At 40.5% G+C, this 21,516-nt stretch overlaps 1 protein-coding gene across 5 annotated transcripts in view; it reads right to left on the bottom strand.

Moving 5' to 3' along the window:
* UTRN (utrophin) overlaps positions 1–21,516 on the bottom strand; it is a 356,635-nt gene that overhangs the window by 273,981 nt on the left and 61,138 nt on the right. For 4 of the 5 annotated variants that reach the window (XM_048296202.1, XM_048296200.1, XM_048296204.1 and 1 more), the window contains 7 exons: positions 10,209–10,301; positions 8,711–8,788; positions 6,865–6,957; positions 5,830–6,002; positions 2,375–2,490; positions 1,154–1,317; positions 361–564 (listed from right to left, as the gene is read on the bottom strand). In XM_048296202.1, the coding sequence (XP_048152159.1) occupies positions 361–564; positions 1,154–1,317; positions 2,375–2,490; positions 5,830–6,002; positions 6,865–6,957; positions 8,711–8,788; positions 10,209–10,301 (921 nt within the window). Of the gene's footprint in view, positions 1–360; positions 565–1,153; positions 1,318–2,374; positions 2,491–5,829; positions 6,003–6,864; positions 6,958–8,710; positions 8,789–10,208; positions 10,302–10,954; positions 11,018–21,516 lie in introns of those variants that run through there. The other variant, XM_048296203.1, reaches the window with a different exon arrangement.

Genomic DNA, 21,516 nt, shown 5'->3' with positions numbered 1-21,516 from the left:
CAAACTATCCTAATCATCGCAGAATAAATTGACATGATTATCAATTTCAGCATTACCCTCATTTAGCAGCAAGTGGCATAAGGCTGACCAGGCTTTTTAGTAATTGGCACCAGGGAGGTACGACAGCCTGGATCAGACTGCCTTTGTATTATGCACACCAGTAAGCCAGCCACCAAAGGCAGATTTTAACAAAATACATTAAGGTTTCAAAGCGTGCTCCGCTCTAGGTTCTTCTAAAAAGGTTGATTTTGCCTTGAATAAAGACTAGGAAATGGAAGTTGTGCAGCTTATTTACACACACACACACACACACACAAAAGAAGCCAAACCACAACAAAAGAATTTTCAAGAGAAGCTTACTTCATGGGTGGAAAATTGTTCTTTGACTTCCTCAACATCACCAGATATTTCCTCCTGTTCCCGAAATGCATCCTCAGCTGACAGCAACCATGTAAGGACTTCTTCCAGAGCAACTTGGTAGCTATCCAAGTCCATATCCACCTCTGTCACTGTGCTGGGAGTCTCTGCTCTAGAACTGTCTCGGTCTTCTTCAAGTGCTACAGTCTAGGCAGCCAAGAGGAAAGAGATGTCTTAGAAGTGTACAGAAGATGCCCTCCCAAATGGTATTAAAAACAGAACAACTAAGATCTCTTTTAATCTTTCATAAAATGTTAAAAGTAATCATTGGATACATTTTAATGAGAAGGTCAAAGTCAAAATGAAAGTTCATTAGTAAAGAAACTGGATAGAAAATACAACTTTAATCTTCCTCCTTCAACAGTGAATCTCAAAACCAACTCAAACCTCATGACTAACACTGACCACCACAAGTTCCATGGCAAATTCAGTTAAAGATTCTGGACCACCCTCTTCAGCTGATCAAGACATATGAAACAAAGAATAATAATAAAAAAAAAAAGCAGCATAACACAAATGGAACTTATACCTCAATACACAGGATTTTGTACATGTATCAGAAAAAAGGAAGACAGAAAAACTGAAGTTAATGACAAAGAAGATGCTATGATTTTTCATATTTTCCCACCTGTGTTGCTCAAGACAGAAGGCAGGTTCCAGAGATAACTGACAAACATGAAGATTAGCTAAAATTACACATCAAAAAAAGAAAGGCTGACTTTGATGACAGACACACCTGCTGCATGCTGAATTTTTCAACCTCACACTCCTGCTTGTATCTCCTCGGAAGGGTTTCCACCTCCCGAATGTCTTCCATTGTGACTTGCTTAGGAAGGACCTCAAACAAAGAGGTTAAATACATAATAATGGACTTTTTGTCTGGAAGCTGTACAGCAACATCTGCATCAAAAAGATAAAACATGGGGAAAAATAAATGAAGACAATTTTTTAAATCATTACCTAGAACACAGGTAACAATTCACATATTGTACAAATCACAGATTCTCCTGTTAACTTTCATAAGTTTTTAACTTAGAGACCAGGTTTGACATACTTTAAAAGTAGCATGAAGGAAGAAAAAAATATGAAAAAAAAAAAACTTTTCTACATTTGGAAGTGAATTCACATTAAAAGTCTTGATCTTTTTGATCAAGAACTCAGACATGAAGTTACTAAGGAATAAAATCTGTTTGGGGAAAATCGTTCTGAAGCATCTCCCAAGCAGAAATGTAGTTCAAGGACAACATCCTACATAAACAAACATTTCCACTTAGGGTCTATCCCACTTTCCATTGTTAGTCAGATAGTTTTCTTATTTTCCGCATTGGAAAGAGTTTCACTGAGCCAGGTTCACTTCTCTTGGGTTATGAGCAGTACCCATTCAGTTAATACTTTTTTTTTCCACAAGAAAATGGTGCTTGAAGTTTGAGATCTTGTCTTACAGAATGAATCTTTGGAGGCTCACTTCAAAGCAGAGCTATAACAGCTCAGTATTTTAAAAAGGAGCCGTAAAGGTTTCCTGGTAGGCATTCCTAGGCAGTATGCACTCACAGCACTGGCAGCTACTGCTACTCAGCGTGCATGTAAAAAATAATCAATTATGAGCTCTTAAACCATCCCATTCTACAGAATGCTCTACTACACCTCAAAAGCACACACGCTTGCAGCATAACTCCTGCCTAAAAGGAAATAAAGCCAGCACACCAACTTCACCTCTCAGACAGTTTCTGGATGGAAAGTCAACCCAAACCTTAATATTCAAAACACCAAAGCCTATACATGTGCATATTCTTCCCCTACAAATGGCATTATTTTAAATACAAATTAAAAGGTTTGAAATAAAATAGCACTGCACAAAGGTGATGGAATTTTTATCCATACTTAGTATCACTAGAAGAAATTTCTTTCAAGAGAGCTCAAAACAAACTTCTTGTCAAGTAAAATAACTATATCCCACCTTCAGGATCCAACAGTTTCTCAATTCCTAAGTGGTTCTTGGCTATGTTGAAAGCATTTTCCAGTCTCTCAACCGGGGACATCTTTGTAACTTTATCCCAGCTGAACAGCTCAGGTCTAAAAGTAAAAGCAAAACAAGGAAGAAAGCAAATTTTATCCAAAAGAAAATTCCATACCTTGCAGAACATCAGGTTATTCATATGATGGTAGCTACCCAAGATCATACACATATATACCAAATACCAACATAAGTGCATATACACAAATGTAAAAAAAAAAGCATGTATTTGTAGTTATTAGTGAGAATCTGACAATCAAATTAATTGACTGCATGCCCACAGCAACATCCACCTTCCATTCTGTGTCCTAAACAAAGTCATTAACTGCAACAGGAGATCAAATACCACTAGCAAGAACATATAAGCTTTGTTTAAAATTTATCCCTGGACCAGTCCTCCTCAACGGTTTCTTTCACAGCATTACTGTTACTACACATTTTCTGTATCAGGCACACAAGAGTCACTCCGTTCCTGGAAAACATCGTTCCAAACTTGTGATGTGGCTCAGTGACCACCCCAGACCACCACAGCCAGGAGGAACAGTGGTCTCCACCCCACTCACTTACCCTTCCCCGTGGTCTTTTCCCCCAATAACAAAAACCAGCCTAGAAGAAAACACCCCATCACAAGCGCTCATGAGTCACAATGCAAATCAGGCCAAGAAGCTGATCAATTTGCAGTGTCAGCAGCTTTCATCTAAAATCAGTGTTAACCCAAGGACACCTCCAGTCCAGCTGTGCACCCAAAACACACTGGTGGGTCTCAAGGGGAAAGAGCAGAGCACACAACAGGAAGCAGAGGGAGCAAACAGGGCCCATTCCTAGCGGTACCTACACCCATGGGGCATGACCAGCCAAATGCTGCAGCAGCACAGCTGCAGAGCCATTAAAACACCTTCCATCCTCTTGCAATAGTGGCTTCTCATCAAAACACTGCTATCGATTCTGTACTTTATAGAACTTGGGGAGGAAGAGATGGGCTTGCCTTTAATTCTTTTAATATTTGATTCAGTTGTAAATTGACCTAAGAGTATCCTTTATCATCTGTCGAGTCATTACATTTGTGAAACAGGAAGGCCATAAGCCAACAGTCTGAGAAGCAAAAAGCCAGAAGAAAGCAGGAAGAGCAGGAACAAAGATACACATAGAAACTTGTGGAATATTGTACATCCACGCAAAAGCAACAAGAGTAACCACAGATTCCTGTAAATCTTTAGTAGACACTCTGAGTTTGAAAACAAAAGTTTCAATAAATCGCAACTAGGTACTCACCTAAGAGTGAGAAAATCAAACCAAAAAGCAGAATTAATTCAAAGAGGAACTAAGCTAATATTAGAAAATGAGAGAGACCAGTACAGTAAAATGCTAATAAAATTACATGAGGTTAATAGGTTACTTACATGCAGCAGGTGTTACAGAGTTATGAGATATCATAGTCAAGAGGTAGTACAACTAACAATTGTTGATAGACACATAAAGAGAAAAGAAAGATATTAAATCTCTTAATGGAATCCATGAAGATTCTCCTCTTTTAAGTGTCATATTAAACTAAAATAAAAAAGCAGTACTGAAAAATGCCCCTTAGGTAGGAAAGCACTACTGTCTGGGTAAGCTAAATAGCTTTGTTGTCCTATCACTCCTGCAACCTGCCCCAATCTCCTTGGCTCCTTGCAAGTGCTTGTAAAGTCTCTACTTCAAAGCTGAAAAGAGAAGCCCAGCTCAAGATTTCTCAAAAGTGTGGGGAAAATGGTGCTTCTCTGACTAAAGAACTTGTGCCCAGGGACAACAAAGCTGAATTCTGACATGCCAGCAGCTGTCAGGCTCCAAGGAATAGGGAATAAAAGGCTCAGACCCAGATTTTAGGAAGCCACAGGAAAGCAAAGTTATTCAGTCAAAGCTTTCAGCTGAGGCTTTTGCTACTTAACAGTGCTCTGGAAAGGGCAGAGCTCACAGACTTCAGGTCCTGCAAAGCCTAAGCACATAATCATAACAAAATAAGGACAACAAACAGCTTAAAACTAATTTTGCTGCTTCTCTCAGGTCACCTAGGTTTCATTTGTCTCAAGCTGGCACACTCTCCATCAAAAATTTCACACATTCAGCAGCAGAGCAAGGCCACTACAGGCAGTGGTGCTGGTAGGAAAATCACCACTACTGCTCACACCATCCAGGGAAGGGACTTAGTAATACTTACGATAAATTACAGTGAGACCTTTGCTAGTATTGCTCTGTCTTTGCATAACATTCTTTCCAAACTTGCAGAAGCCCTCAGTGCGGTGCAGGCCCTCCTTAGACACCTGTGTAGGCTGAACACAAGCCAGCTCTGGTCCACAAGACACAGAGGTATGTCAGGGCAGACCTGTCCTGAAGCCAGCGAGCCTGTGACAGAGCCTACTGCAGTTACCAGGCCAAATGGGCACACACTTAAGAGTGGGCTCAAAGTCAAGGTATGTTCTGCAAACACTTTGCATCTGCTGGGTGTAAACGTGAGTGTTTGTAAAGCATTTGTTGTATCAAATACCTAGTGGCCAGGAGGTCTGGTTAAATTCTAGAAATTATTATACTCTTTCCACATTTAAATGGTTATTTATGGGTAAGAACAGTCAGACCTTGCAAAGCAATGAGCTGACTTCATGTAAGAGACACTGGATTAGAATGAATTGCCCACTACGTCTCAAAGAGGAGATTTTTTAAAACGAAGTAAAAAAAGGTATGCATCTTTAATAGGATCTGTAATGATGATTTAAACTACTGAAGAGTTCTTCAAAAATCAAAAAGAATAGAAAAGACTTGTGCAAAGAAGCTTTAACACTATTTCTTATAAAGTATAATGAACCAACTCTACAGGTACCTGAAGTGTTCTATTATCCTTTGATATTCTACCCCACAGTTCTCCTGAAAGAGCTGCATACATTGTCTTCCAAGCAAGATATATTAAAAAACACTAGAAAAGCTACAGAGTCTCTCATTCCTTCATTTTGAAGATTCTTTACCCTCTTATCAAAATTATATGGCAATATCCAATGGAAGAAATGTTTCTATTTGCAGAGGAGGGGAGGCAGAAGGAAGGAAGCACAGGTGAAGGAGACTGTCAACTCCCCCTTCCCCCACAGAGACCCTTTCAATATAGTCGCTGTAAAGTGCATAGCAAGTGGGATGTAAATCCACTCCAATTAGCAAGTGTTTGTGCATGTGCAGGAACTCAATGTTACACTCCAGCCTTATCGAGGCTCTGGCAATGTCCCACCACTGCTATTGTTGCCACAACAAAAGACAAACAAAAAACCTGGACAATGAATCACCAAAATAAGCTAGAAGCTGTCAAATGCTCAAGCATAAAGACACAGGAAAAAAGCTGTTTACTTCACTAGGTCGAAGATAAGCTGTTTGCTACTTACTTGTGTCTGTGAATCACAGCATTAAAGGCCAGTCCATCAGCCCAGCTCGTGGTGAAGTTCAAAACATTGACCTGACTGTAAGGTCTTGTGGACTGCCGAACCCAGCTCAGCAGTATCTTCTCACTGTTGGTCTGCTGCAAATCTGACATGATGTTCTTCATGACATCCTTTACCTGCAAGACAGCAACAAGTACACCTTACAGACATATGCCCATTTCCTCTTTACAAAACCAAATTACTTCACAAGTCATGAAGGGGTCTTCCCCATGAAAAGCTATGAATCAAACTCCAATTCCTCACATGAAATTTGGGAGCAGCAGTCTTCAGGCCATGTTTGCATTCTACCGATTACAAGAACCAGTGATGCTTCATGTAATAATGACACATTACTCTTACATTATGATCCTCCCACACTCCTTGGTGCTGTCTGTGCTAAGCATAGGAAACAATACTCCTCACTGCCTTGTGCTGTGCTTCCACCAGTAAACAAACTCTAAAAATACAGCTTGTATAGGCTTTCTGCAAGAAGAATATATCTGCTCCTCCAACAAAAGTAGTTTGTTGTTTGGGTACTAGTCATACACATCTACCAAAGTCCCTCCAAGTGAATTCAATGATCTTCCTAGATACTTGGATAAACCAGGAGCAATTCAATCTATGAGACTAACAAACCTATGGAGCAGCATAAAAGATGCAAGCCAAACACAGCTACCTAAACAGTAAAACACTACCTGCCTCAAGTCCTTGAGGAAGGAATAAAAATACAGTGCTTCAGCCCGAAAAGCCTCTCTGCAATTCACACCAGCAGGAACTAAACTGAGTGGCTGAGCACAACTGGGCATATACAAGAATACAGATCATGGGAGGCAGCCAATAGACTGAGAGCAGAAACCAAACACTGGCCTGCCTTTATTTACCAGCCCAAAATAGAAGCAGTGTTTTCTGCCACCAAAAGCCTGGAAAGGTTTGCAAAAATCCCAGCAGAACAATGTACATGATTCCTGGAAAGGAAGAGATCTCACAGCAGCCTCTCACCTGCCAGTGCAAGATAATGCTCCACAGCAGCCCCAGCGTCAGCTTGTGATTTCCATCAACAATGTCAGTTCCTCCAATATTCACCAAGTCCACCTGGAAAGGTTGGATCAACTCTCTATTAAACACTGTTATCACAGCTTCAAGTCACAACTCCACCCCACATCCCTGGCTGTTCAGCCAAGTATTACGAAGTGCTCTGAAGTAAATAGTTACAGAGAAAAGCAGACTTGACAGAGAACTGTTCATCTGAATTTGTCATGACAACTGCTTAAACAGCATGACAGAAGATGGCACCAAAGAAGATACTCCACTGGAAGAGTTTTATTCTCTCCTCTAATATACAGGTGCATACCAGCAGTCAAAACTGAGCAACAGAAATGCAAGCAGGAAGGATCTGATAGGACAATAAAAGTTAAGCAAGTCTGCTCAACAATTTTTTTTTTTTAATTTGATTGACAAATCAAAAAAGTAGAAATTCCTTACTGGGAACCACTAAAAGGTGGTTCCTTCCACTTAAAGGACAAAGTTCACAGGATCACTTGATCCCCTACACCCTAGGTTGGTCTGATTCTTGCAATATATATTTAAACACTTCTATAAATTATTTCACAAGTTATGAATATTGCACAGCCCACAAACTCTCAAGCAACAGAATGCAACTGCTTCTCAGTGGATGCCTTTTCCCTCCATCGTAACACACAACACACTTTCTAATGAAGCTAAGCAGTAGGCATAAATCAAGTACATGACCTTAACAACCCTCAGCTAACTAAGACCATCTGTTTACTTCCAGAAACCCAGATCCTGTCAACTTAAGGAAGAAATAATTATTTATTGCAATTCAGTATTGTTTCATTTATTGTTATAGTACAATAAATCAATTTCAAGCTGAAGAAAACTCATTATTTATCCTTTAAAAAGTTAATCAATATTTACAGTACCTCAAAGAACAAAAACAAACAACCCACTGCTAGCTTTGTCTGCTTCCAAGAAATATGACACTAGTCCACCAACACAGAGGGGAAATTGCAGTATAATACAGCATGTTGGTATCACTGTCAATCAGCAGTTTATATAAATATGCCCATGCCTTCTTGTATTTGATGTATTTTATTGCCAAAATGTTCTTATGAAGTTATTTTAGTGACCTGACATTCACAAATAGAAATTCTAAGTATAGAGAGCACACTTATCAGGAATTGCTCTTCAAAAAAGGAAGAAAAACTAGAATCACTTTACTATAGCACTATAGTCACTATAGTTGTCTTCCAGGCAGTAAAACAAGTATTAAACCAAATTATTATTATTTTAATTTTTCTTAAAGGAGGATTTTATTTTGTTTGCTTGTTTGTTCTTTTGATCAGTTACCAAAGCTGCAAATCAGAAACACTACACGTTTGACACAGAGCTGATAGGTCAATGAAAAGACCCTCCTCAAAACTGAGAGCAGGACACAAAAAATAGATCCATGAAACCTGCCATCCCCTTACAGATTTCTGCACAACTTATGTAGCATTACTGGAAATTATTTTTTTATCCTGCTGTGTTCATCAGCTCTGCAATTGCAAAGTTTCAAGGCACCATTTTCTTGGGAGCAGCACACATCTCAACAAACCACAGTTCTGCAGTTAGTGACTTAATACCATTATTAAGTTGGCATTTTAAGATCTCACAAAATTGCTGGACACTGAAATTCTATATCAGGTAAGAAACTATGATCAGTTTACCTGTCTCAATGAAGTCTCATTTTAGGTACAAAAAATCTTTATTCTCTGCATTCTGAACTCATTTACACACAACAGTAAACTAAAAAATCTCTCAAAAAGTTGTGGAAAAACATGCTCACATTGTTCTGATGCAAGACTTGTAGTACTCGGTTGACATTATTTAAGGCATGTACTCGTGTGGAACCTCGTTCTTTAGGCTGAAAATAAAAAATTACAATCTCTTCAACAACAGAATTAATGGACATACCAAGCAAAACTAGAGAAAAGTTCTCCAGATCTTAACTTTTTTTTTCTTTTAGTAGTAGTAAGAAAAACCAAACAAGATCATCCACAACAATTTCAAAATGAAAACTGGTCAGAACAATATTCCCCAATTCAAGGCACAGGACAGGCTTGGATTCAAAATGTGTTTCAGCTCATCTTCAGCAAGTTCAAAACTTTTATTCCCAGCATCTACAGAATTATAAACTGGCAATGCAAAAGCAAAGAAAGAGCTCCTGGGGAAAATCTGAGGCTTTTGAACATTTGCCAGAGTAGTTGAAATTTTTTGGCTCCTAAGAGAGAACAAGCAGCAATTTGTTTTTCTGGCACCAAAAGCCTGCTAAACCTTTGCATATTGGGAAGAAGTTACACTTCCTGACTTTCCCTTCCTTTTAATATCAGGGGGAATAATAAAAAAAAAAAAACACCAAAAAAAACAAACCTCCAACTCTTGACAATACCTGCCACTCCATTTGCTTTTAATCACCATAATTTCATTCCTGTGGCAGAAAGTGATCATACTGCAAGAGCATGGAGCTGAACTTGCAACACAGTAAGCAACTTGGAAACAAAAAAAACTCCTATTGTCTTCAGCACACTTCAAAACACACCACAAATTATTAAATATACGAGTAAAATACATCTGCTTAAAAAACAAGGTAAGCTTGTAACATGAAATCTTATATGACTGAAGATTCCTCATAAGGTCCATAAAGAAATTTGGGACTTATTATAATAAGTGAAATCAAGAAATTAATCCCAAGTAATGGCACAGGTTTCACCATATCTCATGCATCTTTCTGAAGAGCCATCATTGTTAGCAGGGGAAGACTTTTCAGCCACACACACTTTCCCATACACAATTTGAGCATTTTTCAACATTTTCCTGTCTGTAGATGACAAAATTTTTCAATGGAGATGCAGATTTTTACCTATTAGCTGTTGTCTTTTTACTTTCTTTTTTTTTTTTAAGGGATCTTTCACAGGCTTACTAGAAGCCCACAGGGATCCAGCTGAAGACAGGTATACCTGATCATCCAGAAACAGACCTTTAAAAGATCTCTATTACACTATATGAATAACACCACTGGTTTTACATGCTTTGCTAGACAGCGTGTAAACTCTCAAGAGAGGGTTACACAGTTAACCTTCAGCCTGACCCTGTAGCTCATGAGTAGAGTTCATGGGAATTTCACTGGAACCGCAGAGAGCAAGTACACATTACAAGCAAAACAGGGTATTAAATAAATTAAAATTTTAAAAAATCACATGCCTCAGTTTGTGTTTTGTGTTTTGTTTCTTCATTCATTTGGGTTTTTCTAATAAATGGAAATATGGCTCAGATGTTTCCCTTACCAGAGGTTTCCCCGTCAGACCCTCCAAAAGGTCCAAAAGCTTCCTTCCATCTTTCAGATCTGTGAACATGTCCTTAACTGGGGCCTTCCCACTCTGCAGAAGAAACAAAAGCAGTAATAAAAACAGTGTTTAAGCAGAACTTCCCTGAAAATAGATACTTCTTCCTCTGTATCTTTTAATTTATTCTTATTTGGCACTGTAAGTAGTAAATGAAAGCTAGGGGACTGCTGCAGTGATCAAGGAGGAACCCTTCCCTTTTTAAGTGGTTTTTTCTTTCGTCCCCATCGCTGTGGTTCTGTGCATCAGCAGTCTTGTACCAAGGAACCAAATCAGTGCATCCTGGCTCAGATTAGGGTGGATGCATTAACACGCAAAGAAAGAAAACTTGGCAAGTTTGAGGAATCATTTAAGAAGGAATGCTTTGGTTTAGCTGTGTCTAAAGGAAGACGAAACTGAGGTTTTTCAGAAAGAAGCTACTGGGACAAGTTCTCTGACATTTAAAAGAAAGACAAAAAATTACTTGGAATTGAGCCCTGTGTAAGAAGATGCCACTGTTCTACACAGACCAGCAGATCAAAAAGTATCATATTTATTTAAACAAATTAATCACTTTCTCTTCCATGGAAAAGAAGCATAATGTGAAACTCAGAGCTACTCTAAATAATAAATTTCTAATTTTTGCTTTCTTTGGGAGTGGAGGGACTCTGTACAAAAATTGTGATAGACAAGAGCAGAAACATGCTAACCTTTTCCATGTTTCCTTTTTATCTGATCTCTTCTTGGACCATAAGAAAGTTATTGTGGGACAGCTCTACAGGGCAGGGGGAGAAGACACAGCCAGTAAGTGCATTTTCTTTGTACTACTCACCTGATGTCTGCCGAGAAATCAATTAAACTACTGCTTTCAGTGTCCCTTTCAAGTGCGAATTTGAGGAGAAGAAAAATATTTTCTAAGTATCACAAAAAGCTCCAATATTGCTTTTTTCTATCACCTTGACTTTTTAACATTGCTCTTCAGAAAGAAGGCTGTCAAAGACCTGCCTTACATGACATGAACTAGCTGACACAGATCTCTTCTGCCTTCACTTATCTCTTCCTGCCCTACAGCTGCGGGTAATTGCCAAATACTGGCTAACAAATCAGAAAAAGAGAACTGAACAGCTCAGTGAACCCTGTTTTTTGGCAAATGTGTGGTTTTCCACAAAATCCATACAGATTTTTCTTAAGTGTCCAATTTAGTTAGATTTGATACTACTAAAACTACCAACAACACAAAAAAGTCAGAGTTGAACAGCTGCCAAGCCATATTTTATTTTCCTATACAAAAATGTAACTAAATGTAACTCCATTTCAATCAGCTAAACAGTGGTAAGTATGATCTTCCTCTCAGAGCATGCACTTTTCACAGATGATTCAGATGCTTCACAGCTGCATAGCAACTTATGCTGGGGCATACAAGGGGACAACTGGCTGGAGAGATGAGGGGGAGAGCAGTGGCTATTGTCTGCCTGGACTTCAGCCAATCTTTTGACACTATCTCCCATCATATCCACATAGGCAAACTTAGGCATGTGAACCAGGCAAGTGAAAGGTGAGGTGGATTGAGAACTGGCTGAATGGCAAATCCCAGAGGGTCATTATCATTTGCACAGGGTCTAGTTGGAGGCCTGTCAGTTGTGGAGTCCCTGAAGGTTCAATATTGGACCCAGTATTGTTTAACTTCTTCATCAATGACTTGGTTGAAGGGACAAATGCTTCCTCAGCAAGTTCACTGACAACACAAAGCTGGGAGGAGTGGCCAATACCCCAGAGGGCAGCCCTTCAGAGGGACCTCAGCCTGGAGAGATGGGCAGAGGGGAACTGCATGAAATTCAACAAAGATAAGTGCAGGGTCCTGAACCTGGGGACAGGTACATGGCTTGGGCTGATCTGCTGGGAAGCAGCTCTGTGGAGAAGGACCTGGAAGTCTGTCTGGGTTATGGACAAGAAGCTGTCCATAAGCCAGCAGTGCCCTTGTGGCTAAGGAGGCCAAAGGTATCCTGGAAGAGCACTGCCAGGATATCAAGGGAGGTGATCCTGTCCCCTCTACTCATCCCTAATGAGGCCACATCTCATTAGGTGTGTGTGTGAGACTCACGAGTGCTGCGTCCAGTTCTGGGCACCCCAGTACCAGAGAGATGTGGAGTTCCTGGAGTAGCTCCAGCAAAGGGTGACAAAGTTGATCAAGGAACTGGACCATCTCCTACAAGGAAAGCCTCAGGGAGCTGGGCCTGTTCAGCCTCTAGAAGAGACAACTGAAACATGATCAGTGTCTATAGGTATCTGAAGGGAAGATCCCAAGGGGATGGAGCCAAGCTCTTCTCAGTGGAGCAACAGGACAAGAGGCAACAGGCAGAAACTGACAGAAGTTTCACCTGAACATAAGGAACACCTTTCCTGTGCAGATGACTGCACAACGAAACAGATTATCCAGAGAGGTTGTGGAGTTTCCCTCACTAGAGATATTAAAAAAACATCTGGGTGCAATCCTGAGTAACATGCTCTAGGGCTTCCTGCTTGAGCTAGGAGGCTGGACTAGATGATCTCCAGTGGTCCCTTCCAACCTTAACCATTCTGTGATTCTAATGAGTCAGAGAAGAAGGTAACAGAAATGTAGATGCAGAGAAGTCTTTCTACAGTGTAATGGTGTAATGGTGTAATGGTGTAATACAGGAGAAGATGAGTCACAGTGCAATTAACCCAGATGCCAATAAAATTTAGTTCACATTTGGTTTGCATCACCACATTGAAGACAGTAAAAGCAGGTTGCTAAGGGCACAAGGAAACTGTTCATATGACCAGAAAAGCAGGCAGTAGGAGCTAACAGAGGTCTCTGGATGCAGTAATATTCAAACACTCATTTTGGAAGCAAAAAACAAAAAACCAACCAACCAACCAACTAAACTTGTTAGTCATTGAAGAGAGGGGGAGAATCATCTCCGCTGACCTGCTAGCCACACTTTTTTTTTTTTTATGAAGCCCAGGATATGGTTGCCTTTCTGGGTTGAAACACACATTGCTGTCTCATGTCCAGTTTTTCATCCACCAGTATCCCCCAAGTCCTTCTCCCTGTGGAGAAGGCTGCTCTTAATCTACTAATCTCCCAGTCTGTACAGATTGGGGAATGCCATGATGCAGGTGGAGGCCAGGACCATGTACTTGGCCTTGCTGAACGTCCCGAGATTCACATGGGCCCACCACTCTAGCCTGATGTCTTTCTGGATGATGTCCATTCCCACTTGCAAATCAATGGCACTTGCTCAGCATGGTGTCATCTGCAAACTTGCTGAGGGCATACTCAAACCCACTGCATGTCACTGGTGATATTGACCCCTACAGATGACATTATGGACCCCTGAGGGACAGCACTTGTTTCTGATCTCCATTTGGACATTGAGCAGTTGACTGCAAATTTTTGGATGCAGCTGTCTAGGCAATTCCTCATTCATCTAACAGTCCATTCATCAAACCCCTATCATCTCTCCAATTTAGTGACAAATGATGCTGTGGGAGACACTGTCAAAGGCCCTACAGAAAGAAGGCCTTTTTATATAATTATAATTAACTGTATAATTATAATCAGAACAACACACATGTATAACACCAAAACTGAGAATGTTATAGCCATATATCCTCAATGAATTTGTTGCCTTATGTCCAGAAGTTAAAAAGGATTTGGATCTACTGAAAAAGCAGAAAGATACATCATTTTATACAGTGCAACAAGGGTATTGAGAGCATATAGCCTTCTTTCTTTGCTTCCATCCCCTCACTTCACATGCATGAAAATAAGCTGAATGACTTCCTGCTTTCAGTCGTTCATTTCAACATGTCATGGTATGTTCCAGCCCCACGCAATGCACCCTGTTGTGATGGTGGAAATAATTCAGATCTGCTTTCTCAGGAGAATGATTTTTCCATTTCACTGGCCATCAGAGCACCATGTTTTGCTGTCTGTTTAAAAAGTCAGCAGAAGAGTATTAAATTATTTCTTCAACTAAGCTACTCATTCCTGGTTTGTAAAAGTATATACAAAGTATATACAAAGCAATATACAAAGCCTCTGTACTTAGTAAAGTCTAGTATATGCTCTCTGAGGGAAAGAAGTCAGCTCACAGGCCGTATTTCCCCACATGCAAGGTGACTCAAGTCTGCTAAGAAAAGGTTGCAGCACCCACCCCACCAAGCCCATCACCACAGAAGCACACCCACCAGGAAAGCTGAAAACCTGCTTCTCCAGCATCCCATGCCCACCTGAATCACATGCAGACATCTGGTGACAGCTGCCACCCAGACAGCCTCAGCTATCCCATCAGGGCACAAAGCAAGCCCTGATAGTCAGTTGATGTCCCAATGGAGCAGAGACTGCACAGGCACTGCATCCTGCTCTGCTCACACTGCCTCCTCACACTCATGCATTTTCCTCACACCTGAACACACATTTCCATGCAGGATCTGCTATGTGAACCATACGGTCTGCAGTCAGAAACATCACTGCTCTGTCCTCCAGTGCAGCTGGATACTGGACTGCTTTCTTGGGACGCAGTTCAATAGCAACCCACTGTCCTTCAGGAAGTCTTCTACTTTCCTTATCCAGAGAGAACAGCTACAGATCCCAGCTTCTGACAGTCACATGACTAATGAAGTTTATTAAGCATGTAAGGGTGTAGGAAAATAATTTATTTAAATGGCAGCCCCAAGAGATAGTCCCATACATTTACCTCCCCAGAGAAGACAAAGAAAAGCTCTGGGGCAATGCTGACAAAGCAGCTATGCATGCCCTCCTGTGCCAGGCATGAGCCAGCCCAGAGCCAGGCCAGGCTGCTGCCATCACCCTCTCTTTGTGATAAAACCCACGTAGAGCCTCATCACCTTACAGGTAGGGCCCACCACAGAGCCTTCTGGGGCAGGCTGCTGGGGCAGTGGAAGGGCAATCTGGGAACTGCAATATATGGCCTCTAAGGCTGGGCCTGTGCTTCTAGTCCAGGGGCCAGGAGCACACTTGAACCCTGGCTCTGACGCAGCAGCCTGACTCCCAGGAGGGCACCTGTTCCATGCAGACTGCACTGGGGTGAAGCAGGCAGCCCTGAGACCAGCTGTGTGCTGGGGCAGTCTGGTGTGCTGCTGCAAGAACCTGGGCTCTGGGGGAGGACAGAAACTAAGGCATGGGGCTCTGTAGATTGCTTCCATTGCCATCCCTACCCACATCCATACTGCTCACTCCTAATACCCCAAAAATATTCTGGCCTTGTGAAAAATAAAGCCTGTACCCACAGATACACACAATCTGCAGTACGCAAAAAGCACATATATTTATCTCTCTAGAGTCTTCTCCGGCATACAGTATGCTAAAGCAATCTAAATTTCTCTTCTTCAGAACTGACATTTTACTTTCTAAATACTTAGACTACACAAGTACAAAGTAGTTCAGTCCTGTAAGGAGAAGCAGTCCATCACAGAGCAAAATGGATCAAGAAATTTAAGTATTTGTCTAATAAGAAAGGGTGACAGTGACAAACCACACCAAGCCTTTCACAAGGGCAAGTGGCTAGTCACGGTTGTGTTGGTAAGCACTTAAAGAGCAGCTTACATTGTGCTAAGCACTGTACAAATACAAGGCAGATAATGGGTCCTTTCTCAAAGACAAAAGAGAGTCCAGTTTACACAACAGAGATAGTATAAACGACAGGCAGGGACACACTTCATACCAAAGAAGCTGTGCCGGTTCAGGGTGTAAAGCATTCACATCCCCCTCACCGAACACTTTCATCGGTTAACAGAAGGTAGTTTTTCTCAGCTTTGCTTATGTTTGCCACAAGAGCAGTAAAAACAAAGAAACAAAAAAAAAAAAAAACCTGACAGAAATCTCTTTCCCTCTGCCCGTTCAAAAGGGCTTTGCCAGCAGAGCTGTACACAGTTACTGTAACAGACACAAGGGGGGTTTGACAGAACAGACAAAAGAACATAATTAATAGACTTAACTTAGAAAGAGGCAGTGTTGGTTCCCCAGTGCTTTAAATTAGCACTGATAGCAAGAAAGGGGTTGATTCACTTAACAGGGCTGCTGTAAGGGAAAGAGGAAGAAGAAAAAGGAAAGGGAGGCAGAGCAAGGGAAAGGAAAGTAAAAAAAATAAGAGCTAGGGATTATACATAAGCTGTGGGCTAGGCTTGCTTGTGTTCTCATGAACTTTGCATGGTGACATTTGTTATGCACCACTAGGCGTACACACACAAGGATCAGAACCAGATCCAATCCATCATGTTACATTTATTCCAACAAATATTTTGGTGCCAGCCTTTGTGTGAACACAAGTAAGGGAAGGAAGAGACAAAGAGCTTGTGCTAGTTATCCACAGCAGAAGCCACTTTTTCTGTTGATTTACCTCATGAGGAAGCAGCAGTTTATTAATGATCTTTGAGCTGGAGACCAGATGCTACTATATGTACACAAGACCAGGCACCTCAGGCATCAGTTTTGCACGTTCCAGCAAGACACTGGCACTCTTTGGGACTGAGATACCACACACAGTGATTTCCTCACAGCAGCAGCCTTCATATGCCCCTTTGGCCATCTTTCAAGTCCCTCTACCTGGATCAGGTTTAAGAGGGTGACTCACACTTCCTTGTGTGCATCTAGAATTACTCACAAAGAAGGGTCATCCAGGCCAGCCAACATGACTGTGCAGAAATCATTCCTTCTCTTTGCCAGAAAGCATTCCCAGGAAGTGGATGACTTAAAAAAATCTGATCTGGATTTTGTTTATAAGTCATCTAGTGCTGCTGACAGTAGAAAGCCCAGCCATCAACACTTACACAGTTTGTTCTACTAAAGCCACCACAGCTACAAAACAGTGATCACTCTTGAGTATATTCTACAGTAGAACATTCTTAATTGTCCCTTTATTACCAATGGAGAACTGAATCAAAATGAGCCAAGTTAGAGAGAAAAAGGGAGTCACAAATTCTCAGTAGGACAAAACCTCCTTTTTTTAAACACCAGCTATTATGTATCATATTATCATGAATATTTATGTTCTTTATTCTTGAACATGAAATTATATGCAAAGGCAATCATTAAAGAAGTTGAAATGTTTATCTAGTTGTTTAACTAGAAACATGAAATTTTCTCATATTAATTACCGTGCTTTAAATCAATAAGTATTGAAGGTACATTATTAAATCTAATTTTTCCAATTAATGAATGCCAAAGAGATTGGAAAATAAGAGATAAGCCACCTCTATTTCACATCCTTCTTGGAGATACTGATTCAGACCGCGTAGTCACAACATTAAAACCAGGATGAAAGGTCCTCTCAGTTTCACAGGTAATACACACTGGCTGTCACCAGGAAAGTAACACATTTCATGAAACCATACAAATGACCTTCACCAGCCACTAAGGGAATGCAGCAGACAAGCTCCAGCTGCTCAGAGCAGTGCTGCGAAAAGCCCTGGTTGCCATTTACATCAACTGCCACTTCAGGAACACCAAAGCAACCTCAAAAGACATAGGAAGCAGTACATACTGACTTTCCATCAGATTCTTCTGATCTTCAAATGTCACTTTTATGAAGTTAAGAGTTATTTTAGCTAATTATTTTTAACCAACATATGACAATTTTAAACATCTAATAATATGCTCAATAAATAAGTCAAAGTAGTAGTAGAACTGCAAAGACCCCTTTCCTTTGAGAATGGGTAAATATTGGACAGGCTGGGCTCTTAAATGAGAGCTTGAACCATTCATAGTGTTCAAGTACATTCCCAGGAAACTCATGGTAACTAGTTTAAACTCAACACAGGAGCAAGAACTACATTTTATCATGACCAATATCAAGTAAGAAGCATGTCAAGTGCTGCTACATCATAAGGCCAGTACATGGGAACTCAATGTGGGAAACAAATCAGAAAGCAAAAAGGTCATTGCATAAAGTAAACAACCATGTCAACAAATAAACTTGCCAGTTTCTAATTTAAGACCACAGACATGGTTTACAGCAGTATTTTTGTTAAAATGTGATACTTTTTTCCATTCTACTTCCACTCACATTCAGGAGTTACGGGATTTATCATTTATGTATTTATCATACATAAATACTAGCTATACTGTGACAGATATATTTTCCTTGAGTATGCTCTACTCCATGCTGAATATTTCCAAGGAGTTGTGGCATCTCAACACGACACTAGTACCAAAACTATGAATTCAAATACCAAGTAAAACAAATAAATAAAAAGTTACAATCATAAGAGGAAGACACCTTATAGACAAAATTATATATAACTACTGGTGGTCAAAAATAAAACAGTTACAAGCAACTAAATAGCTATTTAAAACCCCAGACTAACAGGGGGTGGCAGGGGGAAGTAAGACTCATCACTGAGATATGCTGGAAATTTTGATTCTACTAGATGACAGACATGAGTTTAAGGAGCAGTAAAGCTGAAAAGCTAAAGATAGTTCAATTCACAGAACACCTAAAATATTTGACTGACAACATGACCAAAGGAAGGAAAATCTAACAGTGCAAATAGCATAGCAAGGCATCAGTAACTCTGCAGATCTTTCTCTCTCCAGTGTATTTATTAATGCATTTACATAAGCTTACATTATAATAACACATTTAATGTAACAATACTAACCTCAGCATGCAATTAAGCTTCATTATGTTATATTACCAGCAGGAGCAGCTGGGACCATGCTTACCACTGTCAGTTATTTCTCTTGTAAGAGTGAAAGGTTATCCTTTTATTTATAGTTTTTCAAGCCAGATAACTTCAAATTGTAACTTGGATCCTTAAAAAAAATTGCTGCTAACCAGGCTGACTATTCTCATTAGCTAACAGATAAAGGAAGAGACTGGCTTTGGTGCCTCTACTAGGTCCAGCTCTAGTGCCTGAGAAGGTCAGACAAACACTCCAACAACTGATATGGTAACCTAGCTCATGGATCAGAGTCATACTCTATCCCAAACCCAGATCATTAACCAAAGTCAGCAATAATTAAGTCCATATTGCTATACCAAGCTTTCAAGTCCAGCAAGGGAGATGCTGCCCACACCTTGTTCTTAGGGTAGGAGACAGCAGCAGTTGAGAGGAGGGCAGAAAAATGGCAAATTTTTTGCTGTGGCTATAGCTGGGAGAGATCACAAATGCTATGTATTATTGCTTTTACGCTAAAAAGTAGTCATCCTTACCATAACTCATTAGCAAAGAAAAAATTATTTTTGTGCTTCTTGGCTAATATATATCCTAGGCCTAGAAAAGGCCTATTTGGTCTTCTCATAAAAAGAGACTAAGTAGACTAAAAATCGACTTTTTCAAGGCCGGCTCATGCAAACACTATTTCTTTTCCACCCAGATTATTACTCTTTTTCCACCAAGGCTATGGCTTTTTAAGCTTTGGCCATCTTTGAGTGATGTTACATTTTACAGTTTAATTCAGCATTGAAAAATATCAGAAGCAATTAGACTGTATTTTACCAGCCATCAAGTATTTCCTTGCTTGTGCCACAAAAACTGAACTAGAAAAAGGACTAGACACTACCTTAGCTGATGTCACCTTGGACAGACAAAATTGCCTAATCAATCTTTTTGGTCTCTTTTCTTTCATGATTAATACACTGAACTCCATAATTCTCCTTTTCCCCCAAAAAAACACTTCTGAAATGTCTTTGACCTCAGGTATCTTGGGTCATGAGAAATTAATTATCGTGAATAGGTATGATTTTGTCTTTAAAAAGACTTATTGTAGTTCCTAAGGGTCAGCAGTAGAGCTGCAAAATGTCTTCAGAAGTACAGGACCTGACATTTACTATTATGACAAAACAACCCTTGGAGGAAAGCAGAAAATTAAAGAGCAAAATTGGAGGAAAACATCTATTCAGCACACCACACAAAAAGCTAAAAGACTTTGTAGGTAACAAATGAATTAATGCCTGGTCTAATGAAAGATGAACTGTGTTTCAAGATGCATATAAAGCCGTAACATTCCAAAGCACTCCAAGTACAACTCATCAGTTCTCCTACTGGCCTGTCTTCTCTCATCTTTCTTTGGTGTCCTTCCATGGGAGGGGACACATCAGAGCCCAGGAGAGGAAATGCACAGGAGCCCCACACTGAGCACTTGCCTTCTCAAAGGCTAACTTAGAGCTCAGCCCTGGAGGATGCATTCTGCTCCCAAGCTACACCTCCACCTCTTCTTTACTCTAACCCTAAAGTGAAACATATTTTTGGAAGACCACAGAGTAGGAAAAAAAGAGCTTAAGATGCTGTAAAAGTGTGCGATGTCTGGCTTTATCCACACTGGCAGGTCCTGGTCTGGCTCCAAGCCCTGTCAATGTTGGCCAATGCAGATGTCAGGGCACTAGCACAGGACCTGGAGAATCAGAATCACAAACACATGCAGCAAGAACACTGCAAATGCACAAGTAAGACTGTATAAGGCTTCTGTACATTAAAAAAAAGAAATTGAGGGCTTGGATTGGAAAGTGATGGGAACATGTGATGGAAAGGCCCAGCGCCCTGAGGCCCAGCGCTCAGGCATGCAAGGGCTTTGAATGCAGTTCCTGACACCTTGGAACAATGCCCCAGCTGGCTCCATTCAACAGCCTTACATATCCAAGACTTATAACTGAGGGGCAGGGAAACTTAATGTCATTTTCACGGAATACAGCAAATCTCTGGGCTTTTATGCTCTTTTTGCAGAGCACAACCTTCCTAGCAGTAACACTTTTTTTGCCATCCCTGTGGGAAAACTTCCCAAATGTAATGAAAAAACAAGTCTTTGGTAAAAAGACAGAGCCTCAGTTTGCCCATGCTGGATCTGTGAACTTCCTCTAGTGAGTGACAGCACTAAGTTCCAACAGGCTGTGACAGACCTGACTCCATGGGTCTAAATTAAGTTAGGGCATCATGTTTCTTGTGCTGACTCTGTATTCCACCTGCCAAGATCAGGAATAGCAGAAGAGGAGAGGAACCAATCTAAAAGCAAACTTGGAAAAGTACCACCTTGGAAAATGAGAAAACTAAATCCAGCAAAGACTGAATCCTGCAAGAAGGTAAAGAGAGGGCAAGGTTACGACCACTGAGACAAAGGGAGATGCAAAAATAGGACTGACCACACACGCATCAAATCCCATAAAGGCTGTAGAGGGGAACTGAAGGGCAGACAGAGCAGGTCTGGAGCTTTGAAAAGAAAAACTGAGTCTTGATGGGAATATATAGTATAGTGACAAAAGCAAAAGTGAATATGAAATAGGCAGGGCAA

This window comes from Corvus hawaiiensis, chromosome 3 (genome assembly GCF_020740725.1).
Source record: "Corvus hawaiiensis isolate bCorHaw1 chromosome 3, bCorHaw1.pri.cur, whole genome shotgun sequence".
Classification (NCBI taxonomy): domain Eukaryota; kingdom Metazoa; phylum Chordata; class Aves; order Passeriformes; family Corvidae; genus Corvus; species Corvus hawaiiensis.
This window is presented reverse-complemented; position numbering and strand designations above follow the sequence as displayed.